Genomic DNA, 22,947 nt, shown 5'->3' with positions numbered 1-22,947 from the left:
GTCTACTGACTCAATTACACAACAGGCTAACTGTCACACGGTTCACCACAGTCCATGCACAAATTTCACAGGAAAACAAAGTATTGTCGTAAACCTATCGGGGTTTGCTGCTTTTCATTGTAATAAGTGTCCTATCAAATGTTAAGACTTCTTAGCGACACCTTGTGGCGCATGGTCCATTATGTCAGCATTTATGGCCAAAGTGAGTACATTATACAGATGGAAATATGCAGTGTGTTAATAATGAATGTACCAACCTTAGTCTACTAGCACATGGAGAATTTAGCATCTAATTTGCTGAAATGACGATGACAGCTTTGAAGAGTTCCCAACATACAACGAAGCACAATTTGAAAAAATTGGAACAAACTGAACATGGATTGAGTCTTAACTTTTACTCTTCAAAGCACAAAACTTTTGCTTTTACATACAGTATATCCATACAATCAACCTATGGCTTATATTATTGTGCACTGCATAATTCGTAGACAGATAGCTACATCACAGTCTTAAGGCATCCAGGGATATCCATCACAAAATAATAATAATAATAATAATAAAGCTTAAATTAAAGCACACACATCATAATTATCAAGCAATGACTATAAAAAATATGAATATATTCTTGCTAAATTATCTCACACATGATACAGTATATCATGATATGATATAGACAACTTCTGTTCAATGTCTCATTTCACAGCTTACACATTTTTGCATACACAGTAGAAAAAGCATCCCTACATTCTTACTGGGTTCACTCCCAAATGAAACACAGCTCATGGAAATGTACAAACATATGGTCGGTCTGAAACCACCACTGATGAGGAGGATCCATCACCATCAGTGAGGAAGATGACGCCACAACACGAGGAAGAGCGAGAGGGAGGCCAGGAGACACCAGTTCTCCCTCAAAGCTGGAGCATCTGTGGGGGAATAATTTACATAAAAATGAAGTCATACTTTTATACTGTATATACAATACAATATATATAATATATATATATATATTGTATCTCTTGTATTTCATCTTAGCAGATAAAAGTCATCCCAGATAAAAAGTCATCCTAGCCAGTAAGTGGAGGGAACGTCTGACTGAATAAAAACTACTCAAATCCAATTATTCTCAACCTCAACTTTCAACGTTATTGTCATGTGTACTAAAGATAATTTCTGTACAATGAAATTCTTATTCTGCGAGTCTTCCAGCAACTTAAGACATGATCAACTAAAAGGCAAGAAGACTATTAAAGAACGCTTGAGAGGTAATGGAAAGCAAGACATCTTAATGGGTTTCTTACCGTTTGTGTCCCCACCTAAGAGAAGAAAGAGCACATGAAGGACACAAGGTTAACAGTGAACTCATCTGATCGTCCGTAAAGATTAACACAGCTATCAGCATGAGACGTTTTCACAAATGCCCCCCTAAACAGCTCCCGCTAGTGTGAACTGGGGTCGGTGGCACTATTGTCTCACTGCCAAATGAAGCTTTAATGACCATAACAAAGACTATGCTAATCACATCAGGTAAGAGAGTGGGCGTGAGAGAGTGGCAGTATCAAAGGGCTAGTCTGCGGACGCCAGGGTGTGAGTAAGTGTGGGGGTGTCTTCCAGGTTAAAAGAATTCCAGAGCACTCTATCTGATATAGGCTACTGAGTGAGATTTCAAATAGCAGCATGGCTATGTCTCTGATTCACAGAGACAAGCTGCCGTAGTTAAGACGACATAACACAATCCTGTTTGACTTGTGGGGGCAGCAGAGTGTGGCTGTGAAATGTTACCTCCACGTTCTGTTATTGTGAATGTGGTTTCCATGCCAGCGTGGATGTGATCTGCCACATGGCAGTGCAGGAACCAAGTGCCAGGGTTCCCTGCCACCATCTCCACGGCCTGGAAGGTTCCCGGAAACAGGTCGTACACATCAGCGCGATGGGACTGCGCCATTAGTTAGCATCAGCATCAGGGACATAGAGAGAGAGAGAGGGTCATTATGCAAATGCCTTATCCACAAGGTCTGGTCATCCATTGACCTTGTGTGGCCAGGAAGCAACCACTTCAGTCAGTTTGTAAGTGTTTACTTGAACAATTACAAATATAATGTTTCTCTTAAACGTTTAAAGTGGCTGTTAGGTTCAGCACAGAAGTGACCTTTCAGGGATTTAAAGGGACAGTTCACCAAAAAAGAACTCTATGCTCCTACGTCCATAGTGTAAACCAGCATGGGCCCCTGGGACACATGAAGGCTGACAGACAGCAGAGAGCACAGCCACACAATCAGCTGCTCTTGTTGATTCCATTTGGCTAAAAACTACATTTTGTTGTACCTTGAACCTCTCTGGGTTGACTACTAACATAAGGTTGAGTTCAGTAGAAGTCAACAGTAGCTGAGTAGCCGGAAAAAGTTGTAGGCTTCCACCGTTGTGCCCTTGAGGAAGGCACTTAAACCCCAGGTTGCTCTGGGGAGCATGGCCCTAATATGACTGTCACATGTAAGTGGCTTTGGATAAAAGTGTGTGCTTAAACAAATACATGTAAGACTGTAAGTATTAGAGGAACCTTGTAGGTGAAGGTCTCTGCATGAAAGTGGACGGTGTGAATGTCCACCTCGTTGCCCATCCCCATGAGATACCACTGCACCCTCTCGCCCTTCACCATGGAAATGCCCAGGAGGTTTCCGTACAGTTTACCGTTGATCCCTGCCATTGGACAGAACAGGAACAAAACGAGAGAGAGATGGTTGTGATGGTTAAAATGATGGTGAATAGCAGTATGCTTATGATTACGTAGCGTACCAGCAGTGGAAGTGGTGGCACTAGGGTATTGATTGGCTATCTCAGTGGGCGGGGTGGTCCCTTTCTCACACACACACACACAATGACATCATAGGCTCATCATGGTTGCAAATCAACAGCCAAGACAGATCCACGAGACTTTGATTAGTGATTAAACAAGTATGATGATCCAGTGATGCTATTAACAAATTGGGAATCTCCTTCTGGAAAGCACATGGTCATAACTCAGAAACACCCACACAAACAAACACACACACACACACACACACACGCAAAACCACACACACACACAAAAAAACATACAAACACACACACACACACACACACACACACACACACAAATACACACACACACACACACACAAAACACACACACACACTTTATCTTCACTAATGAGCCGCTGACTGTCCTGCTAACCATGCATCATGTTGCTCTCCTCAAAGACAGCGTCGTCAGCAGGGACCTCTGGCTTGCCCAGATACGTCTGAATGTTTTCCTCCAGGTACCAGGACTGATTCTCATCGAACACCAGGAAGAGGAGGGCGAACTCGCGCGCGATGCCCCTCTGGCGCCGGTCAGGGGTCAGCACACCTGTCCTGCAGATCACCAGGGGCCCAATCAACCCACTCGCTGTGTCCTGCCGCGGAGCAGAGGGGGTGAAAGGATGGATGGATGGATGAAACAAAGAAACACAGAAATAAAGAATGCATGAAAGGATGGATAGAAGAAAGAATGAAAGAAAGCATTTATGGAAGGATGGATGGATGAAAGAAAGGATGAATGAGTGAGTGAGTCAGTGAGCCAGCCAGGAAGCGATGATGGATTCAATTCACGAATGAATGAAAGGATGGAATAATCATGCAATGCAAAAAGGGCTGCTTCATTTTGACAGACAAAAGGCCCCTCCTGCTATGCCCCATGGATAACAACAACTCTTGTTTTTAGTTAGATAAATATAATCTGTTCTTGTTTTAGTTATATAAATATAAAGTCCAAGCTGTTTTCATTATCTGTACTATTTTATGATAAAAAAGAGAATGTTTAAAGACTACCTAATATTATTTTTATTTGCTTTACCTTCACAAAGTCAACACTTGAGTAGTACGCATATGAGATGCAGTTGGCATCTGACACTCCTGGTCCAGACCTCTTTAGAACGTTCCATTGGATGTTCCTCACCTCACCTTGGAAGACATCAGTCAGATGCGTTCAGCTAAGCTCAGAAATGAAGAACAGGTATCGGCTACTTCCTTCTTTGTAATTCACCTACCTGGCTGGACAGGTGTTTGTTGTACAGTGCCCACCCCATGGGCATATATATTATATGGTCGGCTAGCCAGGTTCTTAAAAGTGATCAGGATCTGTTCCCCTACTTCTGCTCTGATTACAGGACCTGCACACATACGCACACACACACACACACACACACACACACACACACACACACACACACACACACACACACACACACACACACACACACACACACACACACACACACACACACACACACACACACACACACAATCCATTTTACTATTAACTATCAACCAAGTTTATACATTGATTTGACATAATGTCTTCAGCTATGAGGTTAATACACAGGGGCAGGCTATACATGGGAATGCATTTCTTTTCTTCATTCTTCCTCAAGATTAAAGCATTAAATGATCTGATGCTGATTCATTGGGCTATTGGACACTGCAGGTAATACACAGGGGTTTTTTGTGCATAGAACACTGTACTGCGGTTTATAGGCAATGTGGGTAATACACAGGAAAATACTGCAAAAGCGTCAGTCAAATGAATGAGCATATATATGCATGTACATTAATATAACTATATAATGACTATATATGAGTGAGTATATCATATATAACTATATAATAAGTGTAAGTATATATTGGACAAGTGAGGCCAGTCACCTAAGATCCCCAGGTGTTCCTCCTCAGGTAGCTGCGGCTTGGCTCTTGTAAAGGTGGCATCAGTGTACTCCCTGTACACCACCTTTTTGTACTTGGAGCCGATCAGGTTCTCTCCTCTTCCCAAAAAGACATTTGCAGGGCTGTGGATTAAACACAAGCAATACATGAACTAAACAAGGGCTAGGAACCCTACAATAGCCACAAAGACAAACAGCATTACAAGATATTACAATGTGATACTGATATTGGAAGCTGGATTGTACTATTCATTCTAGCACTGCATTGACTTTCCTTTTGGGAGGACAATAAAATACTCTCTCTTTCTCTTGCTTTCACTGTCCCCTATCTATCTATCTATCTATCTATCTATCTATCTATCTATCTATCTATCTATCTATCTGTCTGTCTGTCTGTCTGTCTGTCTATCTATCTATAAATGCACCTATCTATATATCTCTCTATCTACCCTTGTAACTGTCACTTTTTTGCCATACCTGTTCAGTTCCTTCCTACTGGTGAACTACAGTGTACCACCTGTTTAGTTCACAGTGGACTGCAGTGTTCAGCCATTGCAGTTTCTACCTGTTGATTGCGGTGTCCTACCTGTTTAGCTCCTACGTGTTGATTGCGGTGTCCTACCTGTTCAGTTTCTATCTTTGGACCACAGCTTCCTACCTGTTCAGTTCCCACCTGATGACTACAGTTTCCCACCTGTGTGGTTCCTACCTGCTGATTGCCGTGTCCTGCCGGTTCAGTTCCCACCCAGGGACTATAATGTCCCACCTGTTCAGTTCCTACCTTTCGGCCGGGTTGGTGGTGTTGTGCTTCTCCAGCTCCCAGGTGCGGTCGGGGGCGTAGTCCCACTCCACTTCCTCGGCGCTGATGAAGTACTGGACCACCGGGCGGAGCGGGGTGGGGACGGGCGGCGCCATCAGAGCGCCACTCACCTGGCTGCCACACCAGCGCACCTGGTACTGCTGCCTCATGCCCCCCACATAGTGGTCAGTCACCCTGCAGCTCAACTCAAACACACCTGCAGGGCAGTGCACAGAGATATGCCGTCTGGCTAATGAATCGCTAAATAAAGACATGAGTTAAGTAGCAGATAAATCGTAAACGTAAACATACATTTGCTTGTAATAGGAGGTCTATGTGAAAGTGAGAAAGGATAAAAGAGACAGAGAGAGTGAGCAGAGTGGGAGATCACAGAGAGTGTGTGTATTCAGCTCTGGGAAAAGTTAAGATCCCACGGCACTTTTTTCTGATATCATCCCACGGTTGCTGAGTGACATTTGAATGAGTTGATAGATAGATAGACGACGGTCATGTTCAAAATGAAGAGAGTAAGAGACCATGGCAACAGTAGGATGACATCAGGAAAAATGTGCAGTGGTCCCTTAACTTTTTCAGTATAAATATACACATACACACACACACACACACACACACACACACACACACACACACACACACACACACACACACACACACAGATCTATTGCAGTTCACCTGTGGTATCTGGCTGCATGGCCACAGTGGCGGTGGTGTGCGGAAAGACACTGAGTGTGTCCCGTGTGGTGCCCATGTGCTGGAAGGTGTTGCCCTGGAAGTGGACGCCGTGCATATCCCCCTCTGTGCCCAGCCCCAGCAGGTGCCACGTCACCTGGTCCCCCTGACACACGGCCAGGCCAGGAAGGTTCCCATACATGAAGCCGTTCACTCCTCAATTAGGAAAAAAACACACAGTATTTATAACTTTATAACCAACTTAAAGTAATACTCTACATAACTTAAGTAATACATACATACAGTACATACTGTACATACATACCAGACACAGTTTGCAGAATAGTCATTTAATAAAACCATCACCTAAAATAGGTGCAAATGTCCAGATTTGTTAGCCTGGCCAACAGTATTTTTGAGATAGTCTGAGATTGCAGTTTAAATACATGGGCCCAAAAGGTTGACTTTCAGTATTGCCCAAACATACTGCTATGAACTGAATTTTAACATGCTGAAACAGCCCCAGTACATTCTACATAGAGCAGGTGAAGGATCTGATGGGACAGAGGAGATTAATACTACCATGCATTTTATTGCTCTCCTGAAAGTCCTCATTGTCTGGATTAGATTCAGGTGTCCCATAAGCTTTTATGTTGTCCTCCAGGTACCAGCTAAGGTTCTCATCCATGACAGTAAAGAGAAGGAAGAACTCTCTAGTCGTCCCATTCTAAAAGGTAGGAAAACAGAGAATTAGAAACAGATTTAGCACTTATGTAATGTAAATTTCTTATTGTCCCATTCTTAAAAATAAAGAGGCCTTAGGACGCATTCATACTATTGATTAGTAGTTTAGTGTGTCCACAGAGTGTTTTTATTGATCAATGAGCCTACATCATAACAGCATAATGACAGGTGTAAAGACTCCAGCAACATTTATGCAGTCCCAATTCAAAAGACATTAGACAGAGAAGCGAAAGCATTTCAGCATCAGCCCATAATGGGACATATCTAGCACTTTCTCCAAGGTCTACAACTACACTGTAGCTTCAGTACTATTCCCCACTTGTAACTCCATTTCAAGTGAAGCTTTAAACACCACTGCCAAACGAGTAAACTACTAAGGGTAATGCAATGCAATGCGATGGCTCTAGCTGCACCGTGGCTTCTGTGGTGCTCCATAAAGGCAGAGAAGATGTGTGCGAGATGTGAGTGAGATGTGCGCGAGATGTGAGCGAGCAGAAAAAGGAGAAAAGCACGCACATCCAACATACTGGCGATGGAGTCAGAAGATATCAGACTGGAAGAACACTAAGAATCTGTACACTGCTATAATGATCTAATAATTACAATTAAAACCATTTTGTAGAGTATAACAGTGTGTGGATTCTTTGCCCACCACTAGATGGCAGTGAGAGCTCATACACACATGCGACTGTGTGGTGATGTGATGCACAGGTGATACACACCTGTGACTGCGTGGCGCTGCCATCCAGGGCCCCTCTCCTGCACACCTTCAGAGGGCCCATGAGCCCAGAGTTTGTGTCGCTGACGGGATCGCTGCTGGAGAAGTACAGGTACGAGAGGCAGGGGGGATCATCTGGGGAGGGGCCCTCTCTCACCTGCCACTTGTAGGTGAAGCGCTCTCCTGGACGCACCTGAGAGCCTGGTTTCACTGTGCCTGGAACACAGGGGGGTCACAGTTAGGAATGACCAACAGCCCAAACAGAAGCTGAATAAGACCATAAGACATTCCCTGTGTATTAGCCTCATTGTGCATAACCAGCAGGACATTGTTTTATGCTAGTTAAAAGAAACAAAACCATATTAATAGTATACTAACTGCCTCCAGGTCTGATGATAGATAGATAGATAGATAGATAGATAGATAGATAGATTGATGCCAACCAATGTGCTTTGGCTCTACCCAGAGGTGAGCAATAGAGGTGAACAATTTTTTGTGGAGCTTTTAAATGTGAAAAGTGTTACTGTAATGCAGACATTCCACATTGTCCACCAGAACTTTAACCCTTAACCATGCTAGTTCACCAGTAAGAACCACCATTGATGTCTATGTGTGTTCGCAAATGTAATTGTAAACCTCTTGGGAAATTGTCTTTGCTTGCTAATTTGAATGCATCTCTGGTCTTGTTCCAATCTGCCGGATCTGGACCAGATGAGAGCCACATCGGATTTGTGGGTTTCACCTCCCACGGACTCAATAGGCCATAAAGATAACATGTCTGTTAGCATAATCAACATTGGGCTGAGAGAAAGACTAAATGACTAAATGTGGTGTGCAAAAATGTGATTTGTCGAACCATCCTGGTACTGTGCTCCCTCGGAGGTCTTCTCATACTGCAGGCCGTGAGGCTGGATACTGAAGTTCCTGTCTGCCCGGTTGAGGAAGGTCACCTCAAGTACGTCCCCGACCTCAGCTGCAATGACCGGTCCTGATGGGGGAAATGAAATGAGATACTGGATCATCATTACTGAAGCGGGAGCTACGATGGACGAGGGAATATGAGCTACGGTTGATGATCAGAGGCTTGGATGTTCTGTTACTAACAGAAATTAACTCGATGGTACCACACTACAGTGTGAATCTCTGATTTGTACAGCACCAGTTGACATTTTATCTCAAAATTAATCTGAGAATGCCATGTGTCTAGCCAAAAAAATGTAGAAAGTACAGAGACAGGAAGATGGAGAAGAGGGAAGAATACCGAGAATTCCGAGGTGCTCTTCGCCATCTGTCTGCTTCCTCTTCACGGAGAACGTGTCATCAGTGTATTCCACGTACACAGCCTTGTGATACACCCCTCCAAGTCGTCCCTCACCCTTTCCAAAGAAAACCTCAGACTGCCTTTCAGAGACAAACATGAACAAGCAAAGATTGCACATAAGAAAATAATTAATATCTGACTCTGCATTTATTTAATTACATGTAAATTGAAATAACTAATTAAAATACAATACATAGATTCACTGAACATATGTTACCAATACATAGATTCACTAAATTCAGCGACCCCAAATTAAGATAGATAGATAGATAGATATATAGATAGATAGATAGATAGATAGCTTATCAACCCTGCAGGGATTTGAGGATTTACCTGCCATTCTCTGTGAGTAAAATGTTTTGAGGAATGTCCATTCCTGAGGGGGCGTAGTTCCACGTGACCTTCTCAGCAGCGATAAAGTAGCGCCTCACTTGCCCCTCCACGGGACTTCTGGAGTCAGTCTTGTTCTCACATGAACTGACCCGGAAGAAGGCCTGCATTCCAGCTGCAGGAATAACGTACAAACACCAGGGGGAGATGTTGTGCCATTACAAACCCAGACACTGTGGCGTTAAACCAGAGAACGACTGTAAACAGTTCAACTGCTCTCAGTGATTCATCCAGGCCCAGGCCCACGCACTTCTGCAAAAACGTTCATGACTTACTTATAACATGAGACAATGCTTTCTAAAGCACATTTCTGAGAGAGTTGATCATAAGGCATTGTCAATTATTAACTATACTGTCTTTATGTTCAGCATAAACCTAAAGAAGAGGCTGATGGAACTATAAAGGGGTTGGTTAATTTTTTGCCAGAGCACTTCTTTAAGCTGTGTTATGTAAACGTATGAATCACATTGATTAACAGAAAACCAACAAAGCTTTATCAGTGCAATCATGAGCTAGCCATTAATATTTAAAAGCAAACATATAATATTTAACTCCCACAAACATATATTGTTCTGTGCATTACTGTATGTATTATGTTTTATATAATTTGTGTTATTTTTCATGTTCTGCATTTGCAAATGTGTTGAAAGTGACTATGGATGGATAAAAGCCAAATACCTTGAACTCAAGCGTGACCTTAACATCCCCACCTGAAGGACCCAGGCCTCTTACCCTGCAGATGGTCGTTGACCTGGCAGTTAAGGAGCCAGGTGCCTGTGGTGGTGGGCACCATTTCTGCTGTGACGAAGGAGGCTGGGAAGAGACTGAGGACGTCGGCCCGATGCCCGCGATCCACCACCGTGTGCCCGTGGAAGTAGACAGAGTGCATGTCCACCTCGTTGCCCATGCCAAACAGGTGCCAGGACACAGTGCGGTTCAGGCAGAGGTCGATGCCAGGCAGGTTGCCATACAAGTACCCATTAATGCCTGCCACCATTAGTCAGGACAGATACCAGCATTAGAATCAGACATGTCATGAACACAGTAGAGATCCATTTTCTCATCTAGTAGTTAAAATGATTAATTGAATCCAAAGACTGTACATTGACATATCGTCCCCTTAGAATTATAAGGCTCTATCTGACACTTTTGTCAAAATTCAGTTATTTACATATTCTTCTGTGACAACTTAAGAAAGTGAGGTGAGGTGTCTCTTGTAGTTGTGTGCATTTTTGGACATTATAGAGTTCCATTATCAATGTCATAGTTGTTCCCACAAGGTTTCCGTTTTAACATTCCATAATGTTATATTAATGCAGCGGAAGTTATTTGGGAGCAAAACAGATCGTTCAAGCATTGTTTTTGCTTTTCTTGTTGAAAGGGCCTATAGCCCAGGTCAGGTGCTTCACTTTCAGGGCCACCCACCATGCATTAAATTGGACTCTTGGAAATCCTCATCCTCCGGGTCCACCCCAGCCGAGTCGGAGCAGAACGTCTTGATATTGTCTTCCCAGTACCAGCTGAGGTTCTCGTCGACGACGCTGAACATGAGAACGAAGTCTTGGTCCACATCTGTTCTCCTCAGCTCTGTGCGGTTCAGTCCCTCCACCTGCTGAAGGGTACCTGGGGAACAAAGTGCACGCTGAAAATGGCTGAAGGTCATGACTGTCTCTAGCGTACATCCTCTCAGGATGCAGTGCAGGCCCATTCAATCACAAAGACAGGACCAGGAAGTGTTAAACTGTTCAAAGGAAGTGTATTGTTCCCTAAGTGTTTACTCTAGGGGGTTCAGACAGGCTGTGGGCTCACGAAGGCTGGCTCTCACCGTAAACACATTCTCCCACACTCACACACAAGTATACAAGTATACTATACAAGTATACTCAAACGTCACAGCGGAAATCTATTCAATATACAAAACAGAATCATCTAAAGCCTTTAATCAAAAAATGGCTACATGCTAACACATTTCAACACTATGGTGAACATGAACATGAACGCGTTGGCATATAACTGATGGCATGCCCTGATAAAAACCATAGTGTTGAAACGGTTGAAACGCGTTGGTATGTAGCCATTTTTTACTAATTAGGAGTGCCTCAATTCTTCTGTTTTTTCAAAGGTTGTCTAAGATCCGTTTTGAAGAGCACTAAAAAAAAAAAAAAAAAGCTTTGACTCAGAGAAGAATACCGCAAGAATAAAGACTATTATTACCTCTGCCAAGGAGGTTATGTTTTCATCAGGGTTTGTTTGTTTGTCTGTCTGTCTGTTTAACTGTCTGTCTGTCTGTTTGTTAACAAGATAACTAAAAAACTGATGGATGGATTTCGATGAAATTTCCAGTGAAGAAACGATAACATTTTGTGAGTGATCCGTATCACCGTTGAGATTCCGGATGTGATTATGGTTTTCGCTTAGTGGTGTAATGGCATGGTATGGCCATGTAGTGGCGATCTGAATAGTTCAGGCTCAAATGTATGACAACCTACGAAGAATACAGGCGGAGGTCTGCGCTCTCTGAGTGCTTTTCTAGTGTTGTTATACCTGAAAACACAGAAAGGCTGAAAAAGGTGAGGGATGGGGTGGGATAAACAGTTGTCTTTCAAATTCGCTATCTATGCAATAGGATAACGCTAAACTAATCATCTTCTTGTTTTCAAGTAGCAGGATCCGTAACCGTCGCAACCTCTGGTTGCATGTCAGTCATCATTATGTTAAGCCCACCCATCGACTCTATGGTGATTCTTCCATTTCCCAGCTCCCAAGATCTACGGAGTGTTGCTAGACTGCCCTGGCAGCAAAATTTGTTGCCGCTAGGGGCGTCTAGATTTCTAGGCTACGTGAATGGCATATTTTGATTCAAAACAGCAATTTTGAAAAGTGACTAGTTTGCAGGTGTATATTATTATTATTGTCATTATTATCACCTGTTCTGCAGGTGAGGATGTTGCCAATCAGTCCCGAGTTGATATCTCGTGGGGCATCCACATGAGAGTGGTACACCCAGGTCAGGCAGTTGGCATCCCCTTCCATGGGGGCATAGTCGGGCGTCACCTCCCAGCGATATGTGTGCCTTCCTCCTGGGGGCACGGCGTCATCACGTTTCAGACTGCCAGATGTCTTGTCTGGGTACAGAGCTCCTGGGCAACATAAAGCAGGGTCCAAGTTATCATTAACAAAAACAAATCTGGCTTTTACTTAGCCTAAAAGGGTGTGGGCTTTTGAACATTCTAAAATAAGATTATATTCCACTACAAAAATTCTAGGTTGAATTCAATGAACCCAGATATGTATCTATATGGCTCTGAATGAACCCAGATATTCTTTAGAACGTTCATTTTTCAACATTCCCATCACGCTGGTGTGACACTACACCTTTACAGGTTAAGATCACAGTATAAGCATAAGGCCATCAAAACAGATCATCATCAAAACACAGACCAAACACAGTGATATGTGGTGGTGAGTCGAGTTGAATAGCATCCAGCCTTAAAATATTTTTATATTGTGTTAACTAGATGCTAATGCTTTCTGTGCGATAAAATATTACTGTAAAGTACAGGTGTAGTCCTTAAGAAAATGAGAAATGTCACTGCAGTGATGGATCCTGGAGCATTTAAGTCATGACTTCAAAGAAAAAGCTAAATAAACACCACTATCCATCCCATCAATTCATATTCGAAAAAGTAGTAGAGCACGGGCAAACAGCATTTTAGATGACCCTTCCAATATCATCTACTCCGAATATGAATTACTACCATCCGGGAGACGTTTGAGAGCCAGTGGAACTAAAAGCAACAGATACAAGCTCGCCTTTATCCCAACCCCAATAAAACTATTGAATGATTTCATTTAAGAACATCAAAACAAACAAACAAACACAAATGCATCATTAGCGCAAGCTCTCATAGTTAAGCGTACCAGTGGACAGTCCACTGCGGTCAACTGATTGTGAGAAGGAATAAGCATTGTGTACTTCTTTGTGCTGCTATCATGGTAATGGTTTTTGCTGCTGTTTGTGATTTGGACCCAAAGGTTGTGGACAGGAAGCAGGGAAGACATATGTGCAGGTTTCCAGCCTGAGCTGCTGAGCGAAATCCAAATTCACCCAGCCTTGGATTGTGGAAGGTGGTGGAAGTGGGCAACACAATTAGGAAATGTGCAATACAACACTATGCGGTTAAAGGCTATGTGCAATACCAATGCTTTAGGTACAGTATGTTTCTCTGCTCAGAGATTGAGGTACTGATAACTAAGTCTGCTGTGCTTACTCTGTTTTATTCTTGCTGTCTTTGATGTGGTATGTGGCATTGAACTGGTGTGTGTTTTGTAGAATAAGCAGCTGTATAGCACTGTATGCCCGAGACAAATACCCCCTCTGGGACAATAAAGTTAATTTAATCTAATCATTGAGATATTTGAAGAATCTTTGAGATGTTTGTTCCTATTCCTTAACGAAGCATCCACAAGCACTGTTATGGCAAAAAAGAGCCCTGTGTATGAGTGGATGATTAGTCAAATTGAAAAATACCTATGTGTATTGGTAATTGCTGGTTCTCTGCTGGGATTCAGAAGAAACAGGTAAATAATTCCTGTGAGCATCTCTAATTGTTTGCTTCTGAATTACAGTCAATTATATGAGCTACTCAGGTGCATGAGCATATGCGATTTACGATTAGACGGGAACTGAAAGATAAACAAGGGCAAAGAGCAAGAACAACAGCCCTATGACTTCTCATAAAAAAATAAAGCTCTCCAACAAAACAATTCATCGCTGTGCGGCAAATCTGTTGGAGTTACACACAATAGCTACAAAAGGGTGGATACAAAAGGGTTGGATACACACATGATAGCTCAAAATGGATGAGGGGATTGGGGGCTCCAAGTTCAGTTGTAAGAAGATTCATTATTAACAATAAATAAGGTTTATCATTTCAACATGAATCTCACTGACACTGTGTCTGACCTCCTCATCCTATTCACCGAAGCAGACTCTTTTCACTGAGGATCCTTGTCGGGTCATCCTATCACTTACAGGGATGGTCCTAAAGGAGGCCCTACAAGGAGACTACTATTCTTGGATGTCCTTTGTGTGTGTTTGAGAGGATGCCTGTTGTTTTCGGAACCAGAGATATTAAACTGAATCCTCACACTGGGACTACTCTGTGTCTCACTACTGCCAAACAAAGAGACATTCAAGAGCAACAGGATGACATGGCGAAATCCTTTAAGGGGGAAAAAACATGATGACAGAAGCATGCTGCCAGGAAGAGGCTTACCCACTGGGCCACTGGAAATCAGTGTGTCAAGGCATGTTTGAGACAGAAAGAAACAGAGAGAGGAAATGAAACTACTCTTCTATTCATGCATTTTACCTTCTGAGTCTTTCTCATAAAAGACACCATGCGGGTGCATGGAGTAAGATCGAGAGGCAAAGTTCTTCAGATGTATCGTGAGAACATCACCGACTTCCCCTTTTAGAAGTGGACCCATGTATCCAAGCCAGTCGGGTTTCGGAAGCCGTTGGGTGTACGATGAATCAGTGTACTCTGTGTAAATTGCTTTCTTGTACACACTCCCAATCCGACGCGGTCCTCTCGTCAGAAATACAGAGGCTTGCCTGTGAGTGACATACATAGACAAGTGGCTCACCATACACAGTTATGCTGGTTGGCTACAGTAGTTTTACAGTATACAGCAGCATGGCTATAGAATACAGCTATCTGAGAGCACAGTATGATTATGTGTATTGACTGGGTCTGTCCACTTGACACTGATTACATGGATAATAATAAGACTAAGACAATTTCAAAGGGAAATCTGACAAACAAACCTACAATGAAATAACGCAATGATTATTTAAAATGTAATTTAAACACAGGCTACTACAGTATAACGGACAGGCGCATGTGAATATATCATCTATACCTACATTTGAAAGATTTAGGCCATTGCTAATTGATATAAGTTGCTATATGGATACAGACACGGATATAAGCATTAGTTTAAAAATGTGAAAGAATGCAGTAGCCTCCCATATGAAAAATAAATAGTAAAAACTTATACTGCCAGCAATGTGTTTTATATACAAAACTTGTATGATTTACTCTTGTAAGTGGCCCCTTTCCCGTTTTCCTCATACAATGTCATACACAGATCTTATAATGGTTTCACTGTCATATAAAAATCTATCAGGATTCAGATAAAAAATTGCCACTCCGTGTGCTCATGGTAAAATGGTAACATCGTGTATGATGTGTCTATTTCTTTTCCATATGGGTTGGAAGCGTCCCATATAACACCATTAGTAAATCGGTGTAACCTGAAACATATAAAACTTTGCAAACTGTAAGGGCTATGACATGTATGAGGGAAACGAGAAAGGGGCCACTTAACTTTGATTAAATCATACAAGTTTTGTATATAAAACACATTGCTGGCAGTAGCGCTAGACATTTTTTCTGTTTCTTTTTCATATGGGCTAACTTGCGTTGTGCAATAACGAGACTTCAAGGTGTTAGAAGTGATTCAGCAAAGTGTGCACAAGGCTACTGACTCACTATTTACACACTAACTGTTAACTCATATAACACTTAAATTAATATTGTGTGTTCTTCACAACTGAGGTGGTACTGGTATTAAATTGCTCCAATGGATCAGGCTAAGATATTAGTCTACTTGGTGCCGAACAAGTAGAATAATTTGGGGGCAAATATTGCCACTTGTCTATCTGCTGTGTAAGTTACGAAAGCACTCACTCGTCCGCTGACACAGACATGCCGTTGATGCAGTTTTTGCCGCTGGGCGCATAATCCCAGGTCTCTTCGTGTATCCCGATGTAGAAGGTTCTCTCAACACAGTCTGTTTTGGGTAACATCGCCATAAATGCGAGCAGTGCAAGCGTTGTTCCCCTGAGATGCTGCATATTCTAGCTGTAAAATTCTACTTCTCCATGTAAAGTACACTTCACATCACAATTTTCAAGATGAACAGGATGTCGTGATAAGGGAGATCTGAGGTAATTTCAATAGACTTCAATCAATGTTATACCCATGACATAACTGCGACTGACACGCCTCCACGAAGAGTCGGAGTTTAGAACTCAGTTCGCCTATGTTTTCGGCAGTTTGCCTTGTTGGCTCCCAGGCTGTTTGTGAGAATACCCAAATGGTGGCTACACTACATTTTCCCTGTAGCCTACGGCTAAAACTTTTTTCAGCTCCCGCTGCGACTCGAATGACCTCGTCTGACAGACCGCGCTCTTAAGGGGGCCGCTTGCCGCATGTGTATGGAATGAATTGTGCGCATGGGGATTGGGCACGTGAGGATAAACATACTTCAGGCAATGACAAAGTCTCCAAAACGGTGTGCTGAATGGCTTTGTAATGGCTATTCAACTAGCGGCCAGCTGTGGACTCGGAACATACGGAGTGGCAATTTACGAACGCACCTAGCCTAACAGCAGTAATCCCAATGGTAAAGCCTAATGTTACACGTCTCTGTCTCTGAAACACATTGATTATGAAAACCGGCAGTTTCAGTCCGCGCAGAGTCACTTGTTCACATCATAGGCCTATAGCCTACAGTCTAGGGTTCACATTGATTCAACATCAAGTAGCCTAATAAACCGAAGTGTTTACTTCGGGAATTACGGAATTTACTTATAATAAAAATTTGAATTTTCCATGACCATAACATTAGCCTAAACATAACCGTCTCATCAGTCTCGTTTAATACTCGTTTAGGCTATAATGATAGTACCTAGGCTATCTACTGTCTATCATTGTGTATGATAGTTATCTAGGCCCATTTATCTATTCTGAATGAGGCATTACGATGCTGTTCATTGTTTGACAGTAGGTTTTAGCCTAAATATGAATCATGACGCAAATTGTAGGCTATGTAATTACTAACTCATCACTTGATTGAGGCTTTACAATTCTGCTTTTTTGTCATGGTAGCCTATTAAACGAGACTGATGAGACGGTTATGTTTAGGCTAGGGATGTTATGGTTATGGTTATGGTTAGTAGCCTATTTAGCAGACGCTTTTGTCCAAAGCGAATATTGTTAGGCCTATAGCTCTCTCGTAAAGTGACTGAGGGCTACACTTCGGTTTATTACTTGATGCAAATGTATGTGTAGGGCCTATGTATTAGTGCATTATGTGTTGGGTACTGTATGTGACAGTAGCCTACACAAATCACCTGTAGATGGTGGTGTTGAGCTAAAAGTTCCTAGTAGATGATGATATTGAAATGTACATACAAGGCAGGACTGTCACTCTCTATCTCTCTCTCTCTCTCTCTCACTCACACACACACACACACACACACACACACACACACACACACACACAAACAAATACACACACACACACACACACACACACACACACACACACACACACACACACACACACACACAAACAAATACACACACACACACACACACACAATCGCACACATAGCCTACATACACACACTATTCGGTTATTAATGATGTAATAATGGGATAATAAATTCCTTTCCGAGTCCAACGGCTTTCAAACTCACATGTTATTCTCCATAGACAGTAAAATAAACGTATTTTCCGCTATTCTGATAGCCTTTAAGAACATTGTCATCTTATAAGGACTTGTTGCCTCAACCTACAGTAATCAAATCTATATTTTTCGCGGAAGCCTGGACATACCCATTAATATATCATCTGGCTGCAAAGCTACAGCAAAGATACTTAAATAAATATAGCTTTTTCAACCGTCTCTGGCTACAGTGATTACTTTGTTAAAGTTTAGCGATTTTGCTTTAAAACCGCTAAAACGAAGGTGGTGATGACAGCGTTTACAAGTCGCAAAAAACGTCTGGCTTCGCTACTAAACGTCTTTTCACAAATTAGCTGCTGGGTCTATGACGTCGGACTTAACAACCGAATATATGAAAACAGAAGGACACACACACACACATACACACACCTGCGTAGGCTACATACACAAACACACACACACACACACATAGAGACATGCACACACACACATATTACATGCATACCGCACATGCACACACACATAAAGACACATGAAGACACACACACACACACACACACACACACGAATGCACACACACGTACGCACACATAAACACACACACACATAAGGACAGACACACACGCCCACACGCACATAAATATACACACACGCACACACACACATAAACACACTTGCATGCACACACACACTCAGACATAAACTCCCCCCACACACACACACACACATTAACACACACATATAAAGACACAAACACACATGCATGCAGACACACACACACACACACACACACATACACACACATAAACACACACACTGAAGCACACACACACACCACACTCAGCCTTTCTCAATTTCATTGCTTTCAATTCAGTTCAATTCGAATGAGCTTTATTGGCATAACTGTTTCAACACAGTGTTGGCAATGCACAACTGCAAACATATTCTGTAGGATCTTTTAAACGCACCCAAAAATCTTACATATAAAACCAATAATGAGCCTTATGGTTAATATATATCATTGGTGTATAAAGATGATTTCATTTTCACTGTAAACTCACAGTCAAACTAATAAGAAATGATTTAACAAAACTCAGTCATTGAAAAAAAGACTATTATTTTCCTTCCAACTCAACAATACACAGTTTATAGAGCAACTCAACTGTTTTGAGTGTTACCTTGATTCCCATTATCCTTCTTAAAATGAAGATCAACTAATTTAGTTTAGTATAAATCTTTTCAATTGTCTGTATACGTTTTACTGATGCACTAAAACCATTGTTTTCATATTAAACTATGTCATTCCCTTAACTAAGACAAGTTAATACCTCTCACGTTTCAATGCGTGCACTCACTCTGTTGCGCAGCACTACTTTGATAGCACTTAGCTAGCCCATTTCATTCATTAGGATCCAAACAGAGATGAAGTTAGAAGGGACCAAACACCTCCATGTTTTCCTATTAAAATACAGTTACACGAGCAGTCACACGATCAATGGTGAGACAAAAAACATGGAGCATTTTTGACATGTGGGTAGATACAGTTACATTTTGGTGAATGCAGGTTAAAAAAAGACTTAAAAGACCCACTGCAACCTTTAAGTAATTGTTCTATGATCTGAAGTTGAAAGTGATCTAGCATTAATTGTCCAGCATGCTGAACAGCATACTGGTCAAGTAGCATTATGTCACCCTGTTTGGGATTTATTGCCCAACTGTGTTGTACATCTGTCTTCCCTGTAGGTGGCAGTACAATGCACTGCTACTGCTCCTGTCTATCATTCAGCTTTGAAAGATATGTTTGCAAAATGCTCCATAGTTTTATGTACAATAAACTTGATCTAATTTACATTATTTACTATATTGCCTTACTACATATTTTACATATCTATACTGGTAGGCTACTTAAATCAAGTAAATAAATGAACTATTTTACAGTAATGCCCTTGAGCTAGTTTGACTGTTAAGGTTTACAGAGTATGCCTGTTATCTGTTATTTTATAAAGTATATGACAACAATGAAATATATTTGAGAAACAAACAGTAATAATAATAATGATAATAATAATAAAGAAGAAGAAAACTGAATAGTGTACATTCGTGAATTACACTAAATTTATTTAACTAGAGCATATAAGGCACAAATTGATGTGGAGACAGTGTAGCTGTTTAGCGTGCACACACACTCTCTATCTCCATGAGTTTAATGTGTTAATATTCTCAACCAGCACATATCCATTCATGGAGTAATCCACCGATCTCCAATTCAGGTAATTACCAAGGGTGTAGCTCACAAAATTGTCCTGCATATAATTCTGGATGTGGGATGGTGAGACTACATAGTCGTAAATGTGTACATCAGTGATATGTCCAGTGAATGACGCCCTCCTGCCTGGTCCAAGTATTACACTGATATTTGCACCCAAGGCACCTCTAGTATGTGCAACTTTCCTGACACTAGGCATCTTATTGACAACCATCTGAGACATTCCAGTGCTCCCATTCCAGGTTGCACATAGTGAGTTCCACTTATTCGAGTGGCCAGGTAAGTCATAGAAAAAGAGAGCCTTATCCTCAATGACTAACTGATAGCCTTGTAAACCTACACCAAACATTCCAGATATTGTGAGAGCAGCTGGTTGTCCGGTTATGTTTAGCGAAAAAAGAGAAATGCTGTTGAGTCGATCCGTGAAGAAGCGTAAGCAGATAGTAGCTGAGGAGAGGGGCTTTGAGACTAACGGCGTGAGTCTCGCATAAGAGCTGGCGTATGCCTCTGGAAAAGAAAACACTTGTCCTCTGAGATCTCCTTTATCTGTGAGACAACAGAAACAATACAACACATTATTATCACTATCAGGTCTCTTTTATAGCTTCAATGACAGTGCTAACTTGTAAATTGCTAATCAGCAAAATGAATGACTGTAAATGTAAATGTCACCTATAAGAAAATCGGTCTCATTTATCTCCATTCTACATTCAGCTTTCTGTCATTCACTGATAGATTGTCCTTTTGTGTTTTTAGCCTAGTTCTTCTCCAAGGGTTATTTCTAGTGTTTTGATTTCTGTCTCTGTGGAACAGGGTACTTCTCAAAGGTCTTGAAAAAAATTCTGGAAGCTTTGCTCCTAATGCATGCACAAATAGTTGATCATGCTCTACAAATAAGTATCATCTTGGGGTCACCAAATCTAAATACACACTGGATGCGACCTTCATGCTAATGGATTATGTAAAATGCATGCCAGGAAAAGGCAATTATTGTCATTTCACTATTTCTAAGTGGCTGGAGTTACTTAATGCTACTGGGACTTGGTCTTTTTGGTGGGTGTGACGTATGTAGAGAAATGACTTAAGTCTATGTATGGTGAAGGGTGATGCTCTGTGGCTACTTTTTAATACAAAGGCCCCGGGAGCATCATTAGTGTTCATGGTATCATCAACAACAATTTAAAATCAAAAAGTGGATGCCTGCCAAGACACTAAATGTGGGTCATGAATGAATCATACAGCAGATGAATGATACAAAACATATGTTCATAACATAAACGCAAAAATGGTTTACTGAACACTAATCTAAGAGTCTGCCATGGTTATCTCAGATCCCTGATCTGAACTCCCTGGAAAACCAGTGGGGTGTCCTTACCATGAGAATACACAAGAGTGGACCTATAGCCTAAATCGGGACGATTCAGAGATATTCTACAAGAGGAATGCTCTCAAATCCCCTGCTTTGTATTCTCCTGTTTATGGCATGCTAAAGGAGAAGTTTATTTTATTGTCAAAGGGAGGCTTTGCAAAGAATCAATTACAGGGCTGTCGATAAATGTGTTATAGATGTGATAAATTCGTTTTTGTTAAAAAATGTTTTTATTCATATAGAAATGTTCTTTCCAGAATACATTTGCTTCCCTTCAAGGCTGAATTTCTCCTCATTTTCTAACGTGAAAGTAAAATAAAATGGCCAAAGATTGTTTTTAATACTTCTGTAGGCTACTCATCCTTACCAGGGGTGCCAATAAGGGTGCAAAGCAGTGCCCATAATGTTAAACGTATACTTGTGCAATGCAAATATAGACATACATTTAGGTAACTAACACCAGCGAATACTTTGTACGTCATTGCAGACCTGTTTTAGTCAGGGAATGCATACACGTTTGTGAGGATATGATGAGTGTGGTTTCGGCTTTAGGACACATATTTCTGTGCACTATGTGAGCATTTTGTGAAATTTACATGTATACGGCACATGTTTTACATTCTGAATGAAATGGTGCATCAAACAGTGGAGTTGCAGTTTTCAAGGAGTTACACGAGCAGGGGATCGAGAGATTGAGAAATGTGAGTATTTACATTTTTACATTTAGGCTACATTTTTAAAAACTAACCTTGAGATGTTATGGTGCACCATGTAAGTAAAAGGAACACAATTGCATTCTTCATAGCTTTTCTTTGGGATTTCTCTGGAATGCAGTAGGCCTAGAAGAAAAGATATTAAACATCAGAAGAAAGTGAATCATCAAAAACAAAATAGGCTATTGTAGGCTTCACAAGTGGTGACCATTTTACCATATGGCAAAGAAATGCCTCAATTCTGTGCTTACTGTACCTCTGTAGTTCTCAGAAACTGACAGCAACTGCAGTTATTCGTGGCTTGCCAGCCTTTATAGTGTGTATAGATGTCCTTGACAACCATGTCTGTTAAAGTCTAACCCTAAAGCAAATGAGCTCAGCTAGGTAAATAAGCCTATCTTTACAAATCCAACCGGACTGGACTGCATTGGACACATGTAGGCAACTAAATAAATCACAAATTCTGAATTAATGATGTAGGCCTATGGGCTGTGAGAGATGTAGGCTGCAATGGCATTGCTACTTTACAAAATGTTTGTGGGAATCTTCATTATTTGCTATTTATTCAAACTGAACTTGCATGACTTAACTGGCAGCACAACTGATGTTACATGTGTGTGTGTGTGTGGGGGGGGGGGGGGGGGGATTAGTTTGGTT

General features: G+C 41.5%; 2 protein-coding genes across 2 annotated transcripts; both read right to left on the bottom strand.

Moving 5' to 3' along the window:
- Positions 1-382: 382 nt before the first annotated feature.
- Positions 383-16,623, bottom strand: hephl1b (hephaestin-like 1b). Its single transcript, XM_062537314.1, has 20 exons — positions 16,157-16,623; positions 14,774-15,018; positions 12,326-12,538; positions 10,824-11,021; positions 10,131-10,385; positions 9,342-9,513; positions 8,949-9,088; positions 8,544-8,675; positions 7,692-7,903; positions 6,808-6,952; positions 6,229-6,441; positions 5,518-5,752; positions 4,720-4,859; positions 4,065-4,187; positions 3,872-3,978; positions 3,212-3,431; positions 2,558-2,697; positions 1,783-1,936; positions 1,302-1,316; positions 383-926 (listed from the first exon to the last, which is right to left on the bottom strand). Exons 1-20 carry the CDS (start codon positions 16,321-16,323, stop codon positions 844-846), a joined length of 3,309 nt encoding a protein of 1,102 aa, XP_062393298.1. The 5' UTR covers positions 16,324-16,623; the 3' UTR covers positions 383-843.
- A 3,507-nt stretch (positions 16,624-20,130) lies between these two features.
- LOC134080732 (mucosal pentraxin-like) lies at positions 20,131-22,692 on the bottom strand. Its single transcript, XM_062537313.1, has 3 exons — positions 22,547-22,692; positions 22,326-22,416; positions 20,131-20,754 (listed from the first exon to the last, which is right to left on the bottom strand). The coding sequence occupies exons 1-3, from the start codon at positions 22,631-22,633 to the stop codon at positions 20,132-20,134; spliced, it is 801 nt and encodes a 266-aa protein (XP_062393297.1). The 5' UTR covers positions 22,634-22,692; the 3' UTR covers position 20,131.
- Positions 22,693-22,947: the final 255 nt, after the last annotated feature.

Source organism: Sardina pilchardus, chromosome 5, assembly GCF_963854185.1.
Source record: "Sardina pilchardus chromosome 5, fSarPil1.1, whole genome shotgun sequence".
Classification (NCBI taxonomy): domain Eukaryota; kingdom Metazoa; phylum Chordata; class Actinopteri; order Clupeiformes; family Clupeidae; genus Sardina; species Sardina pilchardus.
The sequence above is the reverse complement of the archived record's forward strand: the minus strand, read 5'-3'. Positions and strand labels throughout refer to the sequence as shown.

What these genes read in the sequence shown, in the direction of transcription:
- hephl1b (XM_062537314.1), bottom strand. Translation starts at nt 16,323, where the DNA reads ATGCAGCATCTCAGGGGAACAACGCTTGCACTGCTCGCATTTATGGCG. An exon ending in TTATGAGAAAGACTCAGAAG is followed by an intron (nt 12,539 to 14,773) that starts GTAAAATGCATG and finishes TATGTTGCCCAG; the next exon opens with GAGCTCTGTACCCAGACAAG. An exon ending in ACCACCAACCCGGCCGAAAG is followed by an intron (nt 4,860 to 5,517) that starts GTAGGAACTGAA and finishes TTTAATCCACAG; the next exon opens with CCCTGCAAATGTCTTTTTGG.
- LOC134080732 (XM_062537313.1), bottom strand. Translation starts at nt 22,633, where the DNA reads ATGGTTGTCAAGGACATCTATACACACTATAAAGGCTGGCAAGCCACG. An exon ending in AGTTTCTGAGAACTACAGAG is followed by an intron (nt 22,417 to 22,546) that starts GTACAGTAAGCA and finishes CTTTTCTTCTAG; the next exon opens with GCCTACTGCATTCCAGAGAA. An exon ending in GTGCACCATAACATCTCAAG is followed by an intron (nt 20,755 to 22,325) that starts GTTAGTTTTTAA and finishes GTTGTCTCACAG; the next exon opens with ATAAAGGAGATCTCAGAGGA.